Source organism: Pongo pygmaeus, chromosome 23 (genome assembly GCF_028885625.2).
Source record: "Pongo pygmaeus isolate AG05252 chromosome 23, NHGRI_mPonPyg2-v2.0_pri, whole genome shotgun sequence".
NCBI lineage: Eukaryota > Metazoa > Chordata > Mammalia > Primates > Hominidae > Pongo > Pongo pygmaeus.
The window spans coordinates 57,459,665-57,479,058 of record NC_085931.1 but is presented as its reverse complement, the minus strand read 5'-3'; the positions used below and the strand labels follow the sequence as shown (position 1 = coordinate 57,479,058).

The 19,394-nt window shown below is 52.3% G+C and overlaps 1 protein-coding gene across 2 annotated transcripts in view; it reads left to right on the top strand.

Moving 5' to 3' along the window:
* CELSR1 (cadherin EGF LAG seven-pass G-type receptor 1) overlaps positions 1-19,394 on the top strand; it is a 180,426-nt gene that overhangs the window by 56,816 nt on the left and 104,216 nt on the right. For both annotated transcript variants that reach the window (XM_054469469.2, XM_063662750.1), the window contains exon 2: positions 16,568-17,206. In XM_054469469.2, coding sequence (XP_054325444.2) covers positions 16,568-17,206 — 639 coding nt within the window. The remainder of the gene's footprint in view (positions 1-16,567; positions 17,207-19,394) is intronic.

The window sequence follows — 19,394 nt, the reverse complement described above, 5'->3', positions numbered from 1 at the left end:
TAAGGATCTCCCCGGTAACAAGCCAGAGCCCTCCAAGGTACCAGACTCTTCTTACTACACAGGTACCAACAGGCTGGCAGGTTAGAGTTGGTGGAGTTTGCGGAGAGATATTTCCTCTTCGTTGCCAACATTCTGTTTACCAGAAGTGTGTTTCCGCATCATTTTCCATAAGCTGTGAAACAAAATCCATGAGGTCACTCACTTAGAAGGGAAAAAATGTTTTCTGTGTCTTTGTTTTCCTGGTTTTGTGTAAGTTATACAAGGGCACACAAGTTGATTTTAAGATGTAGAATTGGGAGGGAAACTCATTTGGATAAGAACTTAGAAAGGTTCCTTATCATTTGGGTAAGAACTTTGAAAGGATCCCTATTTCTGGCCATCAGGATGTGGATGTACATTTCTTAAAATTATGACATGCTGCATCCTGAGACATGGACTTCTTCTTGGGAGGTGAGGGGGAGACATTATTTTGTCTACCACGGCTTGGAGACCATGCAAAAACATGACAGGCGACGATGCACTAATTATGGGCAGCAGAATTACTGGCTGATGGGCCTTGAGGCTGTGTGTAGCAAAATGACAGGACAATCTTGCAATAACACTTTGCCCGTGAAGAGAAGGGGGTTTTGATTGTGATATATACTAGTATATAGGAGTGAACAGTAAAAGAGGAGCATTTGGCTACTTGATTATAACAGAGTTATGAAGTACTGGATTTGGAAAAACCTGGTTTTTGTAGAACAGATGGAATGAAGACCTAAACCGAGCATTGCCTACATAGCCCCTGAATTAACAGAGTCCAGTCGAGACAAACCCCTGGCAACAGGAAATTCAAGGGAGAAAAAGGAAGCAACTTGGGCTAGGATGAGCTGACTCCCTGAGAGTGAAGGAGAGGGAGCCCCCGTTACCAAATACCATTTCTGCCTGGGGCTTTCGCAGCTTGCAGTGTTCCTGCCCCGGCATGGCACCTTATTGTTTTGATCGCAACCTCATTGTGTTTTCACCAGCTTATTACTTGAAATGATAAGACAGTCTGTCCATTTGCTGCTTCCCGGCTGTGATATATTTTCCTAGTGGTTTGGTTTTAAAAATAAATAAGGTTTAATTTTCTACCTGCCCCCTGCCCCCCTCGCAAAAAAAAAAAAAAAAAAAAGTCCAAATAACCACAAAAAGTGTCAGCTCACTATCCCTGGCCCCTGGAACCCAGCATCTCCTGCCCAGAGGCAGCTGTGGTCTTTGGCTCCGTGATGAGCTCACGGGGGACATGGCTGCAGTGCCGGTTCAGCCACCATGGGAAGCTTTTTCCCAAAGACGAGGCGTCTGCTTGAGGCGCACCTGGAGTGGCAGGGGCTTCCAGGCCAGGCCCCAGACAGTTTTCCCCTGGCAGCCGCTGCAGCCTTTCTGCACAGCAGGGCCTTTGGGCTCAGGGGTAGGAGCGGCTTGATGCAGGTTGATCCCTGGAGATGAGTCAGCATTTCAGAGACATTGCTGACAAGCATGGGGGTTGGGACAGACCTGAGTCCAGCAAGTCATTTTGGAGAGAGAGAATCTCCCAGGATTCAGCAAAACCCCGGGAGCGTCCATCGGCGGATGCTGCACCAGCTGCAGGTGTGAGCATGTGAGACTCCGGGCAAGGAGAGGAGGAAGATGGAGATAGTGGCACAGGGGCACGCAGAGGGAGGCCGAGGGTCACCTGCTGCTCTGGCCACTGAGGTGGCTGGATGAGGAGCCTGGCTGGGTGCTGGATGGCACTTTTAGACCTGGAGCCTGGAATGTTCCAGACTGGCCCTGGTCATTCCTGACTCCCTGGGCCTGCGATGAGCAGTGGCTGAGGAGCCTGAGAGCTCTGAGCAGAACCTGCTGTAGGGCTGGGTTAGGCTGGTTGCTGTGTTTGCTAAAACATCTCATCTTCGGCTGGGCACAGTGGCTCACATCTATAATCCCAGCGCTTTGGGAGGTCGAGGCGGGCAGATCACAAGGTCAGGAGTTCGAGACCATCCTGGCTAACATGGTGAAACCCCGTCTCTACTAAAAAAAAAAAAAAAAAAAAAAAAATTTAGCTGGGCATGGTGGCACACGCCTGTAATCCCAGCTACTTGGGAGGCTGAGGCAGGAGAATCGCTTGAACCCGGGAGGCAGAGGTTGCAGTGAGCCGAGATCGCTCCACTGCACTTCAGCCTGGGCGACAGTGCGAGACTCCGTCTCAAAAAAAAAAAAAAAAATTCTCATCTTTATTGTCCACAGCTCTCTTGGGCTGGCAGTGGCTCATGGACACATCGGGCCAGGGAACATATGGTTGTCCCTTGGCAGGTGCTCAGGGCCGCGTTGTCATGCTGGAAGGCATCATTTGGTTCAGAACCAGGCGCCCACTTGTTCTTTGAAATTTGTTTTGTCATTTAATCTTTGCCTTGGGGAACTTGGCCCCTTTTTCCAGGACGAGGGCAGAGAGGTGGCTTTCTGGTTCTGGCAGGGAAGAGCGAGGCTGGAATGGCTCCCCGTTGGCCCAGCCCGTGTCACTCTGTGGGCCCAGCTGGCAGGGGAATGCCCCAGACGGCGTTGTCGGGAGGCGCAGAGGCCCGAGCAGTCTGGGAAAGCTGGGTGCTGAGCCAAGGAGCCCTGAGCTCGGTGCTTCCTGGGCTCCTGATACCTGCTGAGAGTCTCAGGCCGGAAGGGGTCCAGAGGTTTGGGTGATCATTTCCGAGGGCTGGGTTGTCAGCTGGTGTGCTGCTGCCCTGGCAGGTGTTGTCTGGAGATATGTGTGGTCATCATAGCCTGGGGTGGGGGTGCTGCTGACATCCAGTGGGTGGAGGCCAGGGGTGCTGCCCAGCATCCTCCTGGGGGCTGGCACCCCACAGAGACTTACCCAGCCCTTACAAGAGTCAACAGTGCTGCCATGGGGTACCTGCCCTGGCAGCTGAAGCCCGGGCGTTCCTCCTTTTCTTCTTATCTTAAAACAGGCTTGGCCAGGTGCCGTGGCTCAAGGCTGTAATCCCAGCACTTTGGGAGGCTGAGGCGGGTGGATCATGAGGTCAGGAGATCGAGACCATCCTGGCCAACATGGTGAAACCCCGTCTCTACTAAAATACAAAAAATTAGCCTGGTGTGGTGGCCCACGTCTGTAGCCCCAGCTACTTGGGAGGCTGAGGCAGGGGAATCGCTTGAACTCGGGAGGTCGAGGTTGCAGTGAGCCGATTGTGCCACTGCACTCCAGCCTGGTGACAGAGCAAGACTCCGTCTCCAAAAAAAGACTCCGTCTCCAAAAAAAAAAAAAAAAAAAAGCCAATAAAACAAAACAAAACAAAAAAACAGGCTCGTTGGCCACTCAGCATCTCCCCACAGGAGTTCCCGGCACTCCCCAACAAGAGGTTTCTTGTGGTCAGACGTTTGGATTCCTGTTCAGCAAACAAATGCCTTCAGATTGTTTTGTGAGGACTTGAAGCAAACCAGAGACAACAGAAGGTCCCTGATAAACTTCGGGTGTTTGATCCCTGTCGAAGTCCCGGCTGGTGCCCTCACTACGGCGGGTGGGCCTGTGTGGGCTTCTCTCGTGATATTTAGCTCATGGTGTAAACAGATGGCGACTTTGCCTCTACCCAAGCCATACTCAGCGTCTTTAAGGTGGGAAAGTTTGGTGTCTCCAGGGTCAGAAGGTGGCTTCCCGCTCTTGGAAGGAGAAGCGGTTCCACGTCTTAGAACATCTGTTCATTTCTGACTTCATTCGACAGCTTGGTTTGAAGGAAATCGTTCTTGAAATGCCCTTTAGAATCGCTTTCTCCTTTTGGACGATCTCACGCCAAAATGAGACAAATTTTTACTAAGAATCAATTCTTAACTCTTTTTTCCTTTTAAAAAATTGAGGTGAAACTCACATATGATAAAATTAACTACTTTAAAATGAACACTTCAGTGGCATTTATTACATTCACGATGTTGTGCAACCTCTCCCTCTGTGCAGTTCTAGAACATTCTCATCACCTGAGAAAGCCCCATACCCAGTAAGCTTAATCACTTCTGGTCCCTCTTGCCCCTTGCTCTTGGCAGCCAGCATGGCTTCTGACTCTGTGGATTCTGGATGTTTCATATCGATGAAATCATGATTATGTGGCCTTTCGTGTCTGACTTCTTTCACTTGGCGGAAGGTTTGTGAGTTTCACGCACGTTGTAGCCTGGTCAGTACTTCCTCTTTCTTTTTTTTTTTTGAGATGGAGTCTTACTCTGTTGCCCAGGCTGGAATGAAGTGGCACCATCTCAGTTTACTGCAACCTCTGCCTCCCAGGTTCAAGCGATTCTCCCACCTCAGCCTCCTGAGTAGCTGGGACCACAGGTGTGCACCACCACGCCTGGCTAATTTTTTATATTTTGGTAGAGATGGGGTTTCACCATGTTGCCCAGGCTGGTCTCGAACTCCTGAGCTCAGGCAGTCCACCCACCTCGGTCTCTCAAAGTGCTGGGATTACAGGCATGAGCCCAGCCCAGCCTACTTCCTCTTTATGGCTGAATAATATTCCACTGTATGAATGGAACATACTGGGTTTGTCCATTCATACATTGGTGGACGTTTGGGTTTCCACTTTGGGTTATTGTGAATAATGCTGCAGTGAGCATTTGTGTACAAGTTGTGTGGATGTATGTTTTCAATTTTTTTGCATTGCACCTAGGGATAGAATTCTGGGTCATGTGTTAATTCTATGTTGAGCTTTCTGAGGAAGCAATTCTTACTCTTAAATGAAAGTTCTGCCTCCTAACAAGAATGCACTTGCTCAACGTCTCAGCCCACAACTTCTTTAGGCTGGTGTTGGGCTGGCTATGTTGGTGTGTGAAAACACCTTCCTGAGGCACAGTGGGGCCTGTTATAATTTCAGGCTTCCAGAAGGTTCCATCAAGCAGAGATATGATGAGCTGCGTTGTAATAACATGGAACAACTTAATAGTATTAAATCCTGAATTAGATTCTAACTTCTGCTTTAGGATATGAGCTTTATTTTATACATGAAATCAGGAGAGAACATTTCTTAATCAGTGTTATTGAGGATTATGTGATTTTACCATAAATAATAAATGTGGGAGTGACATTGAGAAGGAGGTTTTAGGTATCTTCGTAGCTTCATTTCTCCTTGTTTCTTTTCCCCCCATTCGTTTCTTTATTTTTAATTGCAATAAACTTTATAAAACGAACCATCTTGGCCATTTTTAAGTGTGCAGTTCAGTGGCATTAAGTGCATTCACATTGTTGCACGGGCGTCACCACCGTCTACTTCCAGAACTTCCTCATCTTCCCAAACTAGACTCTGTCCCAATTCAATGCCAACCTCCCCACAGCCCTCCCCTAGTCCCTGGCACTCACCATCCTACTTTCTGTCTCTGTGGATTTGACTGTTCTCGGGACCTCTCGTAAGCGGAAGCAGACAGTATTTATCCTTTTGTGACCGGCCTCTTTCACTCAGTGTGATGTCTTCAAGGCTCATCTGTGTTGTAGCGTGTGTCAGAGTGTCTGTCGTTTTTAAGGCCTCCTTATTTCTTGTGCTACCTGAAGTTGGGTGTTTTCAGTAATAATAATGTGTAATGTTTATCCTGACTCATCTAATGCTGAGGGTCTGGGGATGTGGTTCTTTCATGCTCTCCTCCATATCTTGTGACAGAATAATTCTTGTCATTTCTAGGATTTTATAATTTAGGAGACGAGGAAGGATGTTAAGTGAATAAATGTGCCTTGGAAACAGAATAATGCGGCAAGATAAAATGGCATTTGTATTTGAATGATTTGAAGCTCTAGAAGCTTTTCAGAGCTTTTAACACGCTCCTCATTTGCCTATTGATGGGCTTCCCAGGGCCTGCCTGTGCGTTTCCATTTGATTCGTGCTTGGCCGTGGGAGAAGAGGTTTGCTGTTCTTAGCAGATCCTGGCAGCCTCTCCCACAAGTTAAGTGACTTGCCTGGGACCTGCAGCTTGGGTTCAGGGTGGATGACAGAGTGAGACTCTGTCTCAAAAAAAAAAAAAAAAAAAAAAGGAGAGAGTAAAATAATGGTCACCAGAATCTGGGGAGGTGAGGAGGAAGAGGGGGTTGGGGAGAGATTGGTCAAAGAGTACAAAGTTACAGTAGGATGGCAGGAATAAGTTCTGTTGCTCTATTGTACAGTGGGATGACTATGGTTAATAATATTGTATATTTCAAAATAGCTAGAGGAAAGGATTTTGAACATTCTCACCACAAATAAATGATAAATTTACAAGTAATGGATATATTAAATACACTTATTTGAGTTTTACACAATGTCTAGGGGTCAGGACCAGGCATTGGGACCAGACACTGGGGCAGAGTTAGGGTGGGTGCTGGCTGCCGGGGGTGCTTGTCTGAGGCTAAGACTAGGTGGGACTAACAGGGGAGGATGTGTGAGGACCCACCTGTGGCAGCCCAAGGGGATGGCAGTGGTGGGGTTACAGGGTGCGGACTTGGATTCCAAAGAGGAGAAACCAGGGAAACCAAGGTGTGGGCTTCCTGGGGGTGTCAGGAGGGCTCCTCCTTCTCCATTGTCCAGCCAGTGGCACAGATGGGGACAAGGAGGACTAGGAGGCTGGCTCTGCTCTCCCCACCTTCCGCCCCCGGGCAGAGCTGCGCCCTTTACCTTGACTGCAAGGTTAACACAGGACTTTGTTCCCAAGGCATCGTGAGCAGCACCTGGGCCTTTCTACAGTCCAGCTTGCTGGAGACGCTCGTGCTGGGATGAGACTCCGCTCTCCTGGGTCCGAGGCTCACTCTTCCTCTCATGGCTTGACATCCTGACATGCGCCGCGCACCCAACCCTGAAAGTGTGTGTCCCCTTGTTCCTGTGACGCGCGAACCTGCATTCATGAGACACAGGTCCTAGATTGTTGCCCAGAAAGGAGAAAAGCCACACGCCCTCAGGTAGCAGGATGAACACATCGCACCTGTTGTCTGGCCCCAGTCTGGCCTGTAAAACCAAACCAAACAAACCCAGAAGAGAGAGAGATGCACACAGCCACTTCAAAGTTCCCTGGCTTTGAATGGGAGCCACCAGGAGCCACCAAGCAGGGCCCTCCCTGCCTGCTGTGAAGGCCTCGGGAAGCACAGGCAATGCACCCTGTGTCTCTTACCAGCTGGACAGCAAGCAATGCCCTGTGGATATGATCACAGCCTGCCACGGGGGATGACTCTGGACCCCGAGGGCATCATGGGCTGCCCTAACCAGGCCTCGAGGGGCGTTGGTGATGAGAGAGTGGAGGAGCCCCCCAGGCTGTGGTGCATGGGGTGGTGATGGAGACTCACAGTGAGTGAGTGGGCCCCTGGTTCCCGCCTGGCACTGGCTGCGTCTCCAGCTGCCTGTGGCTCCATCTCACTGGGTCATCCCCAAGGCCCCACGTGGGTCACAAACTGGCCTTTCCTCCTCCATGTCCTCAGCAGACCCTCCCATGCCAGGACTAGGGTCCTCTTGGACCATCTCCTCTGTCCCTCCCATCCACCATCACCGGAGACTTGGCCTTAGGTTAATCTGGGCCCTGCCGCTCAGCCCGAGTCACCTTACCAGGCACATTCAGCTTCTTTGTGCCTTGGTGTCCTCATCTGTCAAGGGGCCAGCGATGGTTCCTCGTGGTGCATGGGTCCTGTCCACACCTCTGCGGATATTTCCCCTTCAGCCACCCCCACTGCCCTGCACCAAGAGCCCATGAGGCCGGCAGCAGTCGGAGGTTCACCCACCCCCTGCCTCCGTGCCCGTGTCTCCCTGCTACTCTGCATTCCTGGGGTTGACTAATGTCCCCCAAAAATTCACATCCACCTGGAACCTCAGAGTGGGATGTTATTTGGAATAGGCTCTTTGCAGCTGTAATTGAGGTGTTGACATGAGGCCGTACTGGCTTCCGGTGCGGTGAACAGAAGACAGAGGCGCGACGACACAGGGAGAGCCATAGCCACTTGACGCAGAGGCAGAGGCCAGAGGGGTGCGCCTAGGAGCCAAGCAACGCCAAGGACTGCTGGACCCCCAGTCCCCAGGGAAAGGGGCCCCGAGCAGACCCTCCCCTGAGCCTCCAGGAGGAGCAAACCCTGCCAACACCTGAATTTCAGATCCCTGGCTTCCAAAACGGAGAGAGTGAATGTCCTGTGTTGGTGATGCAGTGGCGGCCCTTTGCTCTGATGGCCCCGGGAGCTGATGCCCCCCGTCCCCACGCCTTTCTGATTTTCCTGCTTTTCATGCGTTGTGCTCTCAGGAGGGCTGTCCCCTTCACTTTGTGTGACAAACTCCATTCTTCCTAGGAAACCCACTCCCCTGTCTCCCGGGGCCATCCAGCATCAGCTGCGCTGCTCTTCACCCACAGCCGCCGATCACCTGCCACCGAGTCTCGGAACTGCGGCACTGTCCCCTGTCCCCTGAGGGCTGCCTGCTCCTTGAAGGCCATGATGTGACCTCTGCCCCCACTGCCCCACAGCATGAGCCCACCATGGGGAACACGATCGCAGATAACCATTATCTGACTGCAAAGTCTTGCACGAAAGTCAGGGGGACTGGACAGGTCCCAACCTCCATGAAGACCCAGAAAGTTCCTTCCCATGACGTGGTTCAGGTTTGTACAGCACCTGCCAGGAGGGCCCCGCAGCCTCATGCTCTGCCATCTGCTCTGTCTCCTTCCCATGTCTCAGCCACAGTGAGGTGACTCACCCTTCCCGGGAAAGCAGGGGATGACACTTGATCGCTTTCGAGGTGCCGTGGAGCCGCTCCAGGCCTGGGAGGAGCGCCCGGAGCATGGGCAGAGAGAGTGCTGCGTGGGTGCTGTGCCTCCCAAAATCAAGCAGACCCCAGACTGTGAACTGACCTGTACTCACACGCAGAAATGAAACCACAGGGGACAGCATGAGGCAGAAAGTCATCATCACCTAAAGGCCACAGACCACAGCCCCTGAAAACTGTACAGGTCCCAGACCCAGGGAAGGCTGGAAGCCACCACGGTGCAGGGGAGCTGAGTGTGGTGTGGGGTCCTGGGACTCTCAGGAGAGGACAGTGGGTGGAAATGAGGGAAATCTGCAGAGAGAACAGGCTTCAGTTAATAACCTATCAATACTGGCTCGTTCCTTACGACAAATGCTGAGGCCAGGGGCAGCGGCTCATACCCGTGAATCCCAGCACTTTGGGAGGCTGAGGTGGGAGGATCGCTTGAAGCCAGGAGTGTGAGACCAGCCTGGGCAACATCGCACGGCCTCACTTCTACAAAAAACAAAAACAGAAAACTCAGCCAGGCATGGTGGCATGCTCCTGTAGTCCTAGCTTCTCAGGAGGCTGAGGCAGGAGGATCACTTGAGCCCAGGAGCTCAAAGCTCAAGGCTGCAGTAATCACACCACTGCGTTCCAGCCTGGCTGCAGAATAAGACTGTCTCAAAACAAACAAGCGAAAGACCCCCAAACCTACCATGCTAATGTAATAACGTAACTAATAGGGGCCTGGGTGTGGGGGCTCTGGGAACCCACTGTATTGGTAATTTTTTTGTAAATCTAAAACTGTTTCAAAATTAAGTTTTATAAAACAAAAAACAAAAAACAAAATCAGCAACGCAGACAGAACCACTGTCCACAGTGCCGATAGCTCTCTGGGCTCATGTAGAAACATTTTTTTTGTTTCGTTTTGTGTGAAAGAGTAACTCCTTCTTTTTTTTTTTTTTTTTTTTTTTTTGAGGTGGAGTCTCACTCTGTCACCCAGGCTGGAGTGCAGTGGCGCCATCTTGGCTCACTGCAACCTCCGACTCCCAGGTTCAAGCGATTCTCCTGCCTCAGTCTCCCACGTAGGTAGGATTACAGACCTGCACCACAACGTCCCGCTAATTTTTGTATTTTTAGTAGACAGGGTTTCGCCACGTTGGCCAGGCTAGTCTCGAACTCCTGACCTCTGGTGATCCGCCCACCTCGGCCTCCCAAAGTGCTGGGATTACAGGTGTGAGTCACTGCTCCTGGCTTATTTCTTGTAACCTAACATCACGTTGTCTTGATCCATCTCTACTAAAAATGGAGGTTTGTGCTACTGTGTGGTTTAGCTGCGTCATATTCCATCGTGGGGATAGGCTGTGCTTGGCTCAGCATTCCCATACATACTGGTGGCGTTTAGATGTGTGTATCTGAAGGCTTAAGCTGCAGGTTGGTTCAAAATCCAACCCAGACTACTTAAGTAAAAAGTAATTTCACTGTGGCCCGTGGTCTCAGAGGAAATTGATGTTAGGATTAATAGTAAGGCACTCGTCGTGTTCTCTAGCACACTTCACGGTCGTTAATATTTAATGCTATTTATGCTGTTTTCTATCTGTTATGTCATCGTTTTGTCCCTGAGTAAAGATGGATGTCCCTAGAATATGGATCCTTGTTCCGGGGTGTTTCTCTGTGCTGTGCCTTCCTGGGCTGCCCCCAGGAAGGCCCCAGTGCTGGAGCCTCCACCCACCTTGTGGGGGTCAGAGTAGCTCAGGGCACCCCAAGAAGGCCTGGGCTTTTAGCTTAAAATCAGTACGGCCTTTGCATATTGGGCCAGAACAAACACATCCATGTGTGGTTTAAGATAAAATCATGTTTCATAACAACTGCCACGAGGAAGTAAACAGTACCTATCTGTATTATTGTAGTGGACCCTAAAAAAAAAAAAAAAGTCAAACAGGCACAAAGAAATAGCTTACATGAAAAAATGAAGTCTCATTATGCTGTTTGTGTCAATGTTGATGTTGGAGTTAAAGTGACACCATACTTCTCTGGCCCCTTTGCCTCTCCCTCCCTCTCTCCCCTCCTCCTCCCTCCCTCTCTCCCCTCCTCCTCCCTCCCTCTCTCCCCTCCTCCTCCCTCCCTCTCCCCTCCTCCTCCCTCCCTCTCTCCCCTCCTCCTCCCTCCCTCTCTCCCCTCCTCCTCCCTCCCTCTCTCCCCTCCTCCTCCCTCCCTCTCTCCCCTCCTCCTCCCTCCCTCTCTCCCCTCCTCCTCCCTCCCTCTCTCCCCTCCTCCTCCCTCCTTCCCTTTCTTCCACAAATGTTTATCCAGTGGCTTCTGAGTGCCAGGAACTGTTCTAGATGTGACGGGTGCAGCAGGAACAAGACCTACAGGTTCTGGGTCCTCAGGGACTCATGGGGAAAGAAACAGATATAAACAAATAAGAAAATCAGAGCCCTAGGCTGGGCGCGGTGGCTCACGCCTGTAATCCCAGCACTTTGGGAGGCCAAGGCGGATGGATCACTTGAGGTCAGGAGTTCGAGACCAGCCTGGCCAACGTGGCGAAACCTCGTCTCTACTAAAAATACAAAAATTAGCCGGGCATGGTGGTGTATGTCTGTAATCCCAGCTACTTGGGAGACTGAGGCAGGAGAATCACTTGAATTTGGGAGGTAGAGGTTGCAGTGAGCTGAGATCGCATCATTGCATTCCAGCCTGGGCAACAGAGCGAGACTCCATCTCAAAACAAACAAACAAACAAAAACAAAACAAAACAAACAAACAGAGCCCTGCCACTCTTGTGCAAGAACTGAAGTTGGGATGTGGCAGATGGGAGTGAGGGGCTCAGCATGGAGGGTCCTCCAGTGAGTGACCCAGGGGTGTAGCCAGTGTCTGAGAAGGAGGGCAGTGCTCCAGCCAGGAGATGTGCAAAGGCCCCGGGGCAGGAAGAGCTGTCACAGGATGACAGGGACAGATCACGCAGACCACAGGACAGAGGGGTGTGTATTTTATGCTGGGTGCCATTAGGGGCCACGAGGGAGCAAGGTGACGAGGTCAATATTTTAGGAAGACCACTCTGGCTGCCACATGAGGATGATGGTGGAGGGAAACTGAGGCTGACAGACCCCACGGGTGTTCAGCACGTGGTCAAGCAATGCCTATGGGTCACAGGCTATTTTTAAGATTTTTCCTTTTTGAGGGGAGACAGAGCCTCGCTCTGTCCCCCAGGCTGGAGTGCAGTGGCTCAATCTCACTGCAACCTCTGCCTCCCAGGTTCAAGCGATTCTCAGGCCTCAGCCTCCCGAGTAGCTGAGACTACAGGCACCTGCCACCGTGCCCAACTAATTTTTTGTATTTTTAGTAGAGACAGGGTTTCACCATGTTGGCCATGCTGGTCTCGAACTCCTGACCTCAGGTGGTCTGCCGCCTCGGCCTCCCAAAGTGCTGGGATTTCGGACGTGAGCCACTGAGACTGGCCTATTTAAAAAATTTGTAATTGTGGTAAAATACACATACTTTTACCACTTTAACCATTTTTAAGTGTATGGTTCTGTGGCATTAAGCACGTTAGCATTGCTGTGCAGCCGTCACCAACATCTATCTCCAGAACTTTTTCATGGCCCCAAACTGAAACCCTGCACCCATTAAACAACAGCTCCCCAATCTGCCTCCCCACCCGTGGCACCCATCATTCTACTTTCTGTCTCTATGAATCGAACTCCTCTAGGGACCTCCTGTAAGTGCAGCCTCACATGTGACCGGCTTATTGCACTAAGAGCATCAAGTCCTCAAGGTACATCCATGTTGTAGTGTGTGTCAGAATTTCCTCCCTTTTGAAGGCTGGATAATATTCCATTGTATGCCTGGACCACATTTTTTTTTTTTTTTTTGAGACAGAGTCTTGCTTTGTTGCCCAGGCTGGAGTGTAGTGGCATGATCTTGGCTCACTGCAACCTCCACCTCTTGGGTTCAAGCGATTCTCCTGCCTCAGCCTCCTGAGTAGCTAAGATTAGAGGCATGCACCACCACGCCCAGCTAATTTTTGTATTTTTAGTAGAGACATGGTGTCACCATGTCACCCAGGCTGGTCTCGAACTCCTAACGTCGTGATCCACCCACCTTGGCCTCCCAAAGTGCTGTGATTACAGGCTTAAGCCACCACGCCTGGCCGGACCACATTTTTTTTATCCGTTAATCTGTCGGTGGATGCAGGTCACTTCCATGTTTTAGCTCTTGTGAATAGCGCTGCTATGAACGTAGGTGTGGTTGACTCATCTTTTTCTTTTGTTACAAAAAGTATTGCATTTGTAGCAACCCAAACAGTACATGTTAATTGTAAGACAGCTGAACAACACAAAATGAGCAGTAAAGTAGAAAGGTGGTTCACTCTCTGCCACCCCATCCTTTTACATCCTTTGTAGGAGTCGCTGCAGCATCCTTCCGGAGTTTTCTTTTTCTTTTTTTTTTTTTTAAGATGGAGTCTCACTCTGTCGCCCAGGCTGGAGTACAGTGGCACGATCTCGGCTCACTGCAAGCTCTGCCTCCCGGGTTCATGCCATTCTTCTGCCTTGGCCTCCTGAGTAGCTGGGACTACAGGTGCCCACAACCACGCCTGGCTAATTTTTTGTATTTTTAGTAGAGACAGGGTTTCACCATGTTAGCCAGGATCTCGATCTCCTGACCTTGTGATCTGCCCGCCTCAGCCTTCCAAAGTGTTGGGATTACAGGCGTGAGCCACGGCGCCCGGCTCCTTCCAGAGTTTTCTATATATATATAACATGTTTGTGCATAAGTAAAGCAGCCCCCTCACAAAATGGGATCACGCTGTGTGTGTCCCTTTCACTTTATTTGCACATATTTTAGACATGCTTATGTTGATGACAGCGTAGTAGTCCATTGTGTGGCTCCTCTGATTGGGTTGTGCATTTCCCAGCTGATGGACCTTTAGGTGGTTTCTTTGTCTTTGGTGCGTGTGTTTAGGCTTCCAAAAGGGTGATTGCTCAAGCTTAGGGTCGCTGAATGTTTACAATTTATTTTTGGCAAAGGAATATATAAACGGGATGTAGCAAATTAGAGTTATTTATGAGCATTGCGTAAGACAAAACTATGTTAACTTATGTTCACATTTTTTAACACGTTGTTTAGCGTGCTAATTTATTTTAATTGAATTATATTAATATATGTTAGTCTGCTAGGGCTGCCATTTAAAAATACCACAGATTGGGTGGCTTAGACAACAAACATTTGTTTTCTTACAGTTCTTGAGGCTGCAAGTCCAAGATCTGGGAGGCAGCGCGGCCAGGTTCCTGGAGGCTTTGTTTTCCTGGCTGGTAGACAGTGCCTTCTTGCTGCGGCCTGATGCGGAGGAGAGGAGAGAGCTCTCTGCAGTCTCTTCCTGTGAGGATGTGAATCCCCTGGTGGGGCCCCACCCTCATAACCTCATCATTGACCCTCATTACCTCCCAGAGGCCTCATCTCCAAAACCCATCACCTTGGGTTAGAATTTTGAGGAGACACAGTTCGGTTCCCAGCAACACATTAATATCTTATATGCTGGGCAGTGAGGTTTAATGTTTTAAGTTGATGAGCGGTTGGTCTATAAGTCGACTGTATTGGTTTTGGTTGTCTGGTGCTGTGTAACAAAGCGTCCCAAACCTAGTGGCCTCCAACTCTGGTCGTATTATCTACTCACAGTGTGGCCAGGCTCAGTGCAGGGCTGGTCTCTGCTCTGTGGTGTCCGGGCCCTCCCTGGGGTGGCTCGAGCCTCAGCAGCCCGGTGGGTCACATCTCGGGTCTGGGGCTTCCACTGGCCGAGGCCCTGGACGGGAGTGCTGCCTTCTCCCCGATGTGCCCTCTCTAGTGTGTGGTCTGGGCACCAAGAAGAAAGAGTCAGAACCTTCCAGCCCTCTTGGGGCCTGGGCCAGGAACTGGAGGACGTGTTTCCTGCTACATCCTGTGGGACCCAGCCGTCTCAGGGCCAGTCTGCTCCAGGGCAGGGGAGTGGAGGCCCCCTTCGGAGTGGGAGCAGCTGGGGTTGGGGAGGGAAGGAACGCACTCTTTGAGGCCGTCTCCCACCATGTCCTTTGCCTCAGACCTTTTGGCCTCATTTGTGTTTTTCCCCACTCCTTCTTCTCCTTACAGCCACTGGTCCTCTGCCTCTGGGCTCTGCGGACACCCTCTGGGCTGCTCCTTCCTGCTCTGAGTTGCTCTGTGGGAGTTGCTGACAGAACTGTGTAGCCTCCAAGGGCGCTGGGTTTATGCCAGAGCCAGAGGCGCCCTCCCCACACTGAGGTTGTACAAATATTAATTTCATGTTCTGAGTCCTGACTTGCCACACTGTCCTGAGGGCCACCTGGCAGAGCAACAGCACCCAGGGCACGACTCGGGTGTTGTTACTGGGGTGGGAGCTGGGCACCCCCAGCCGGGCCCGCGTTCCTGGGTGTGAAATTTGGCTTCTGCCTCCGTTTTCCTCACCTGTGAACTGGGGGTGATGCTGGTTCTGTTAAAATCTCTTGGGATCTTGGGTCCACTGCACCTGCACACATCTGTGGCTTCTGCAGTGGTTGCATTTCTTTGTTGTTTAGACAAATTACATGACTCCAAGTCCCTCCCAGATGTGACTGGTGGCTCCTGGTGCTGGGAAAGCGCCGGGTGCGGAGCCACCTGCTGCTCTCGTTCCATTTCCTCTTGGGCTCCCCGCGTGCCGCTGTGCCTTGTCAGGCACTTTGCCGGGCTCGGGGTGACAAGGTGGCCTCTGGGCCTCATCACCCTCCAAAGGCCCAGACGCTTCCTCACAGTCCCCAGAATGAGAGGGAGGAGGGCCTGGCCCTCTCTGGCTCCCTGCCCAGCTCCTGTCTTCCTGACTGGGGCAGTTACTGACGCCCAGGACTCTGAGGGATGACAGGGGCCCCACGCTCCATGGAAACCAGGTTGGGAGCTCTTGTGGGGGCCACAGGCAGGGGGCCTCATGGGGTGGGGGCTCCTGGAACACAGAATGCGAGCCAGGCCTGGAGGACCTGGACTTGGCAGGCTATTCGGCAAATCCCACCCCACATCTGAGCCCGGGCCTGGAGATAGCAGGTGAGGGCCCCTGGGCAGGGGCCGCTGCTCCGTCCCTGGGAGTCACTGGTACCCATGGCCCACCCCTTGAACATCTCGTCCGATTCTGGGCCTGGAACCGATGATGCACACGCCTTTGCAACCAAGGTGCTCCACCGTCTTGGCCTCAGACTCCTAAGTACCTCACTTGATGATGTGTTTACTGCTGGCTGAGAGGCTGCTGCGTGTCTTTGTAAAGTGGTGCTCCTCGGCACCTCCTGTGTGCTGGGCATGTGGAGTTGCATGGGGTGCAGCTGAGCTAAGTGGGACCCTCAGCACAGCACGTCGGTGGGGATGTCCCCTGGGCAGGACCAGGGCGGGCTTGCTAGGCACTGCAGAGTTTGAGCTGAGCTGCGAGGACAGGAAGAACTGTTGGGAGATTGGGCAGGGTGGGATCCCTGGAGGCCAGGGCAGGTGCAGAGGAGGTAAAAGGGGGCTTCAAGTCCTCATGTGGCTGGAACCAAAGCGTGTGAGGAGTTTCAGGCAGTGAGGGGCTGAATCCTGGTGGTCGTCAGGGTGCCCTGCTGAGCGCTTTGGGGCCCTCTGAGGGCTTCGGAGCCAGAGAAAGATGTGATTGGAGCTGTGCTTTAGGAAGCCAGGGCAGGGGTTAGGGTGCCGGAGGAGGGAGGATCAAGGTGGTGGACGTGGGTGGGGAATGGGGAGTGGGGATGCCCAGGCTCTCTTCTCCTTTGCCAAGTATGCCTGAGGCTGCTCCTGGGATGGGGCCTATAGGACCCGTGACTCCCGCAGCGTCTGAATGACCCTGACTTTCCTTGTGTCTGCAGATGGCATCCACAGCGTCACGGCCTTCTGCACCCTGCGTGTCACCATCATCACGGACGACATGCTGACCAACAGCATCACTGTCCGCCTGGAGAACATGTCCCAGGAGAAGTTTCTGTCCCCACTGCTGGCCCTCTTTGTGGAGGGGGTGGCCGCGGTGCTGTCCACCACCAAGGACGACGTCTTCGTCTTCAACGTCCAGAATGACACCGATGTCAGCTCCAACATCCTGAACGTGACCTTCTCGGCGCTGCTGCCTGGCGGCGTCCGCGGCCAGTTCTTCCCGTCGGAGGACCTGCAGGAGCAGATCTACCTGAACCGGACGCTGCTGACCACGATCTCCACGCAGCGTGTGCTGCCCTTCGACGACAACATCTGCTTGCGCGAGCCTTGTGAGAACTACATGAAGTGCGTGTCCGTGCTGCGCTTCGACAGCTCCGCGCCCTTCCTCAGCTCCACCACCGTGCTCTTCCGGCCCATCCACCCCATCAATGGCCTGCGCTGCCGCTGCCCGCCCGGCTTCACCGGCGACTACTGCGAGACGGAGATCGACCTCTGCTACTCCAACCCGTGCGGCGCCAACGGCCGCTGCCGCAGCCGCGAGGGCGGCTACACCTGCGAGTGCTTTGAGGACTTCACTGGTAGGTGCCCGGGGCCTGCGGGTGGCCGGGCTCACCCTGGCTTTGTGTACATGTCCCCAGGTCACATGGCCGAGGGTCTCGGGTGGTTTCCTCTGTTTGCTTCCCTCCGGGGAAAACAGCTGGAGGACGGGCGCTGGGCCCAGGTGTGGGCTCCACGAACCTTGAGATGATCTCAGTAACGGTACTTTTTTTTTTTTTTTTAACTTTTTTGAGATGATATCACTCTATTGTCCAGGCTTGAGTGCAGTGGTGCAATCTTGGCTCACTGCAACCTCCGCCTCCTGGGTTCAAGCGATTCCCCTGCCTCAGCCTCCCAAGTAGCTGGGGTTGCAGGTGCACGCCACCACGCCTGGCTAATTTTTGTATTTGTAGTAGAGATGGGGTTTCACCATGTTGGTCAGGCTGGTCTTGAACTCCTGACTTCAAGTGATCCACCCGCTTCAGCCTCCCAAAGTGCTGGGATTACAGGCGTGAGCCACCGTGCCCGGCCAGCAATGGCACTTTCTTAGCCAGCTCGGGGCTTCCCTGACCGTAGTCCACCGCTTACTCACCTTCCCTGCCCGACTTAACTGCCTGCTTTAGGAGAACAGTAGGACAAGGTTACAGGGTGAGATCCACTTAAAAGAAAACCTAAACGCATGAAGTGACATGAATTGCTTTTAAGTGGCTCTCAGGTTAAAGTACTTTATTCCAGATTGCAGGCTTAATTGGTTAGCGTGAAACAGTGGAACCAGGTGGAAACCATTGGGCCATTAATCATTTGGGTCTTGAAATCCTGTTTTTTCATGCCTCCCTGTCACCGTCGAAATTTCGTGACTTATCCTCCCGCCTCTGAAGATGCTCTTTCCTTGATACCTCCTGACTCATCACCAAGACGAATTACTCCAAATGTAGCCAACAGTGGTTTTTAAAAATAAAGAGCCACCCCGAGAGCGGTACAGAAACACACGTTCTCTTCATCTCAGCCGCACATCTTGCTTTGGTCTTTGATCGTCTGTTCCATAAAATGATGGCTCATTTGAAAAATGAGTTTACAATGGTCCCAGTGGTGAATAGTCTGTCTTTTTTTTTTTGAAAGCTCTCTGGGATTAGGTGGGATTTGGTTCATACCGGAGATAACTTTGAGACTCTTCCATCGACTGTGTCCTCGATTAATCTGTTTAATATAAACACCTGAGCAATCGTTAGCTGCTCGTTAGCAGCACATAGCACAAGTTTATCGAGCTTATAACAAGGGTTTGAGGTATTAGCAGGTATTTATCAGGCAGGAAGAGCGCAAGGGAGCAGAGAGAGAGGAAGGATGGCTTCCAAGGTTCTGTGCATCAGAAGTGGAGGGAAAACCACCAGTACAGGTGTTGGCAGCCTGATGCAACGGGGTTCCCGGCTCTGACCTCCTGCACCCCAGGTTGGTGGCCCTCTGGTCATACAGCAGGTGGAAGGAAGGCACTGTGGTCACCTGCCCTGTGGTGTTCCCACGCCTGCTAGTCTGTGGCTGTCTGTTGGTGCCGTCTGGGTCTGGGGCTCTTCCCCCCCGCTGTCTCTCACTGAGTGCTAATCCTAAATTCCTGGCTATACCGGGGCTCGGCTGTGGGCAAGGCAGGCGGGCAGAGGCGGCGGGAGACCCCCGCCTCCCACAGCCCACACCTGTGTTGGGTTTGGGGGTGGAGACGACTCCAGGTATGAGCAGGCCTGAACCAGGCCCCCTCTTCTGCTCTGAGTTTCAGTGGATGCCTGTTCTGTGTCAGTTTCCCCAGGTCCCCTTCCTCCCCTTTGCCCCTCACGGCCTTGAGCGGGCTGCTCTACCTTTCTGAAGGGCCAGCTTGGATGCAGCAGCGGCCAGCACGGTCAGCACCCCTTCCCCGAGCCAGTGCCCGCCATGTGGCCTGGGTGGGGGGCGCTTCGTCGACTTTCCTGCTTCAGATGAAGAAGCCATGGCCGCGGGTCCCTGGAAAGGGGCCTGTTACACTCCCAAGAGTGGGCAAGGACGCCATCTTTACTCCGCAGATACTGAGTACCTACTGTATACCAGGCCAGCGCACACAGCCAGACCTCCCCCAGCCCGTTCGGTGGGGTGACCAAGTTCATCTGTGCCGTTGGTTCTTTCATGGGTAGAGGGGACTGTGCAAGCACCCCCCACCTCTGGCTTTGTCAGACAAGTCAGGAGCCCTAGGGTAACGTCTAACGTGGC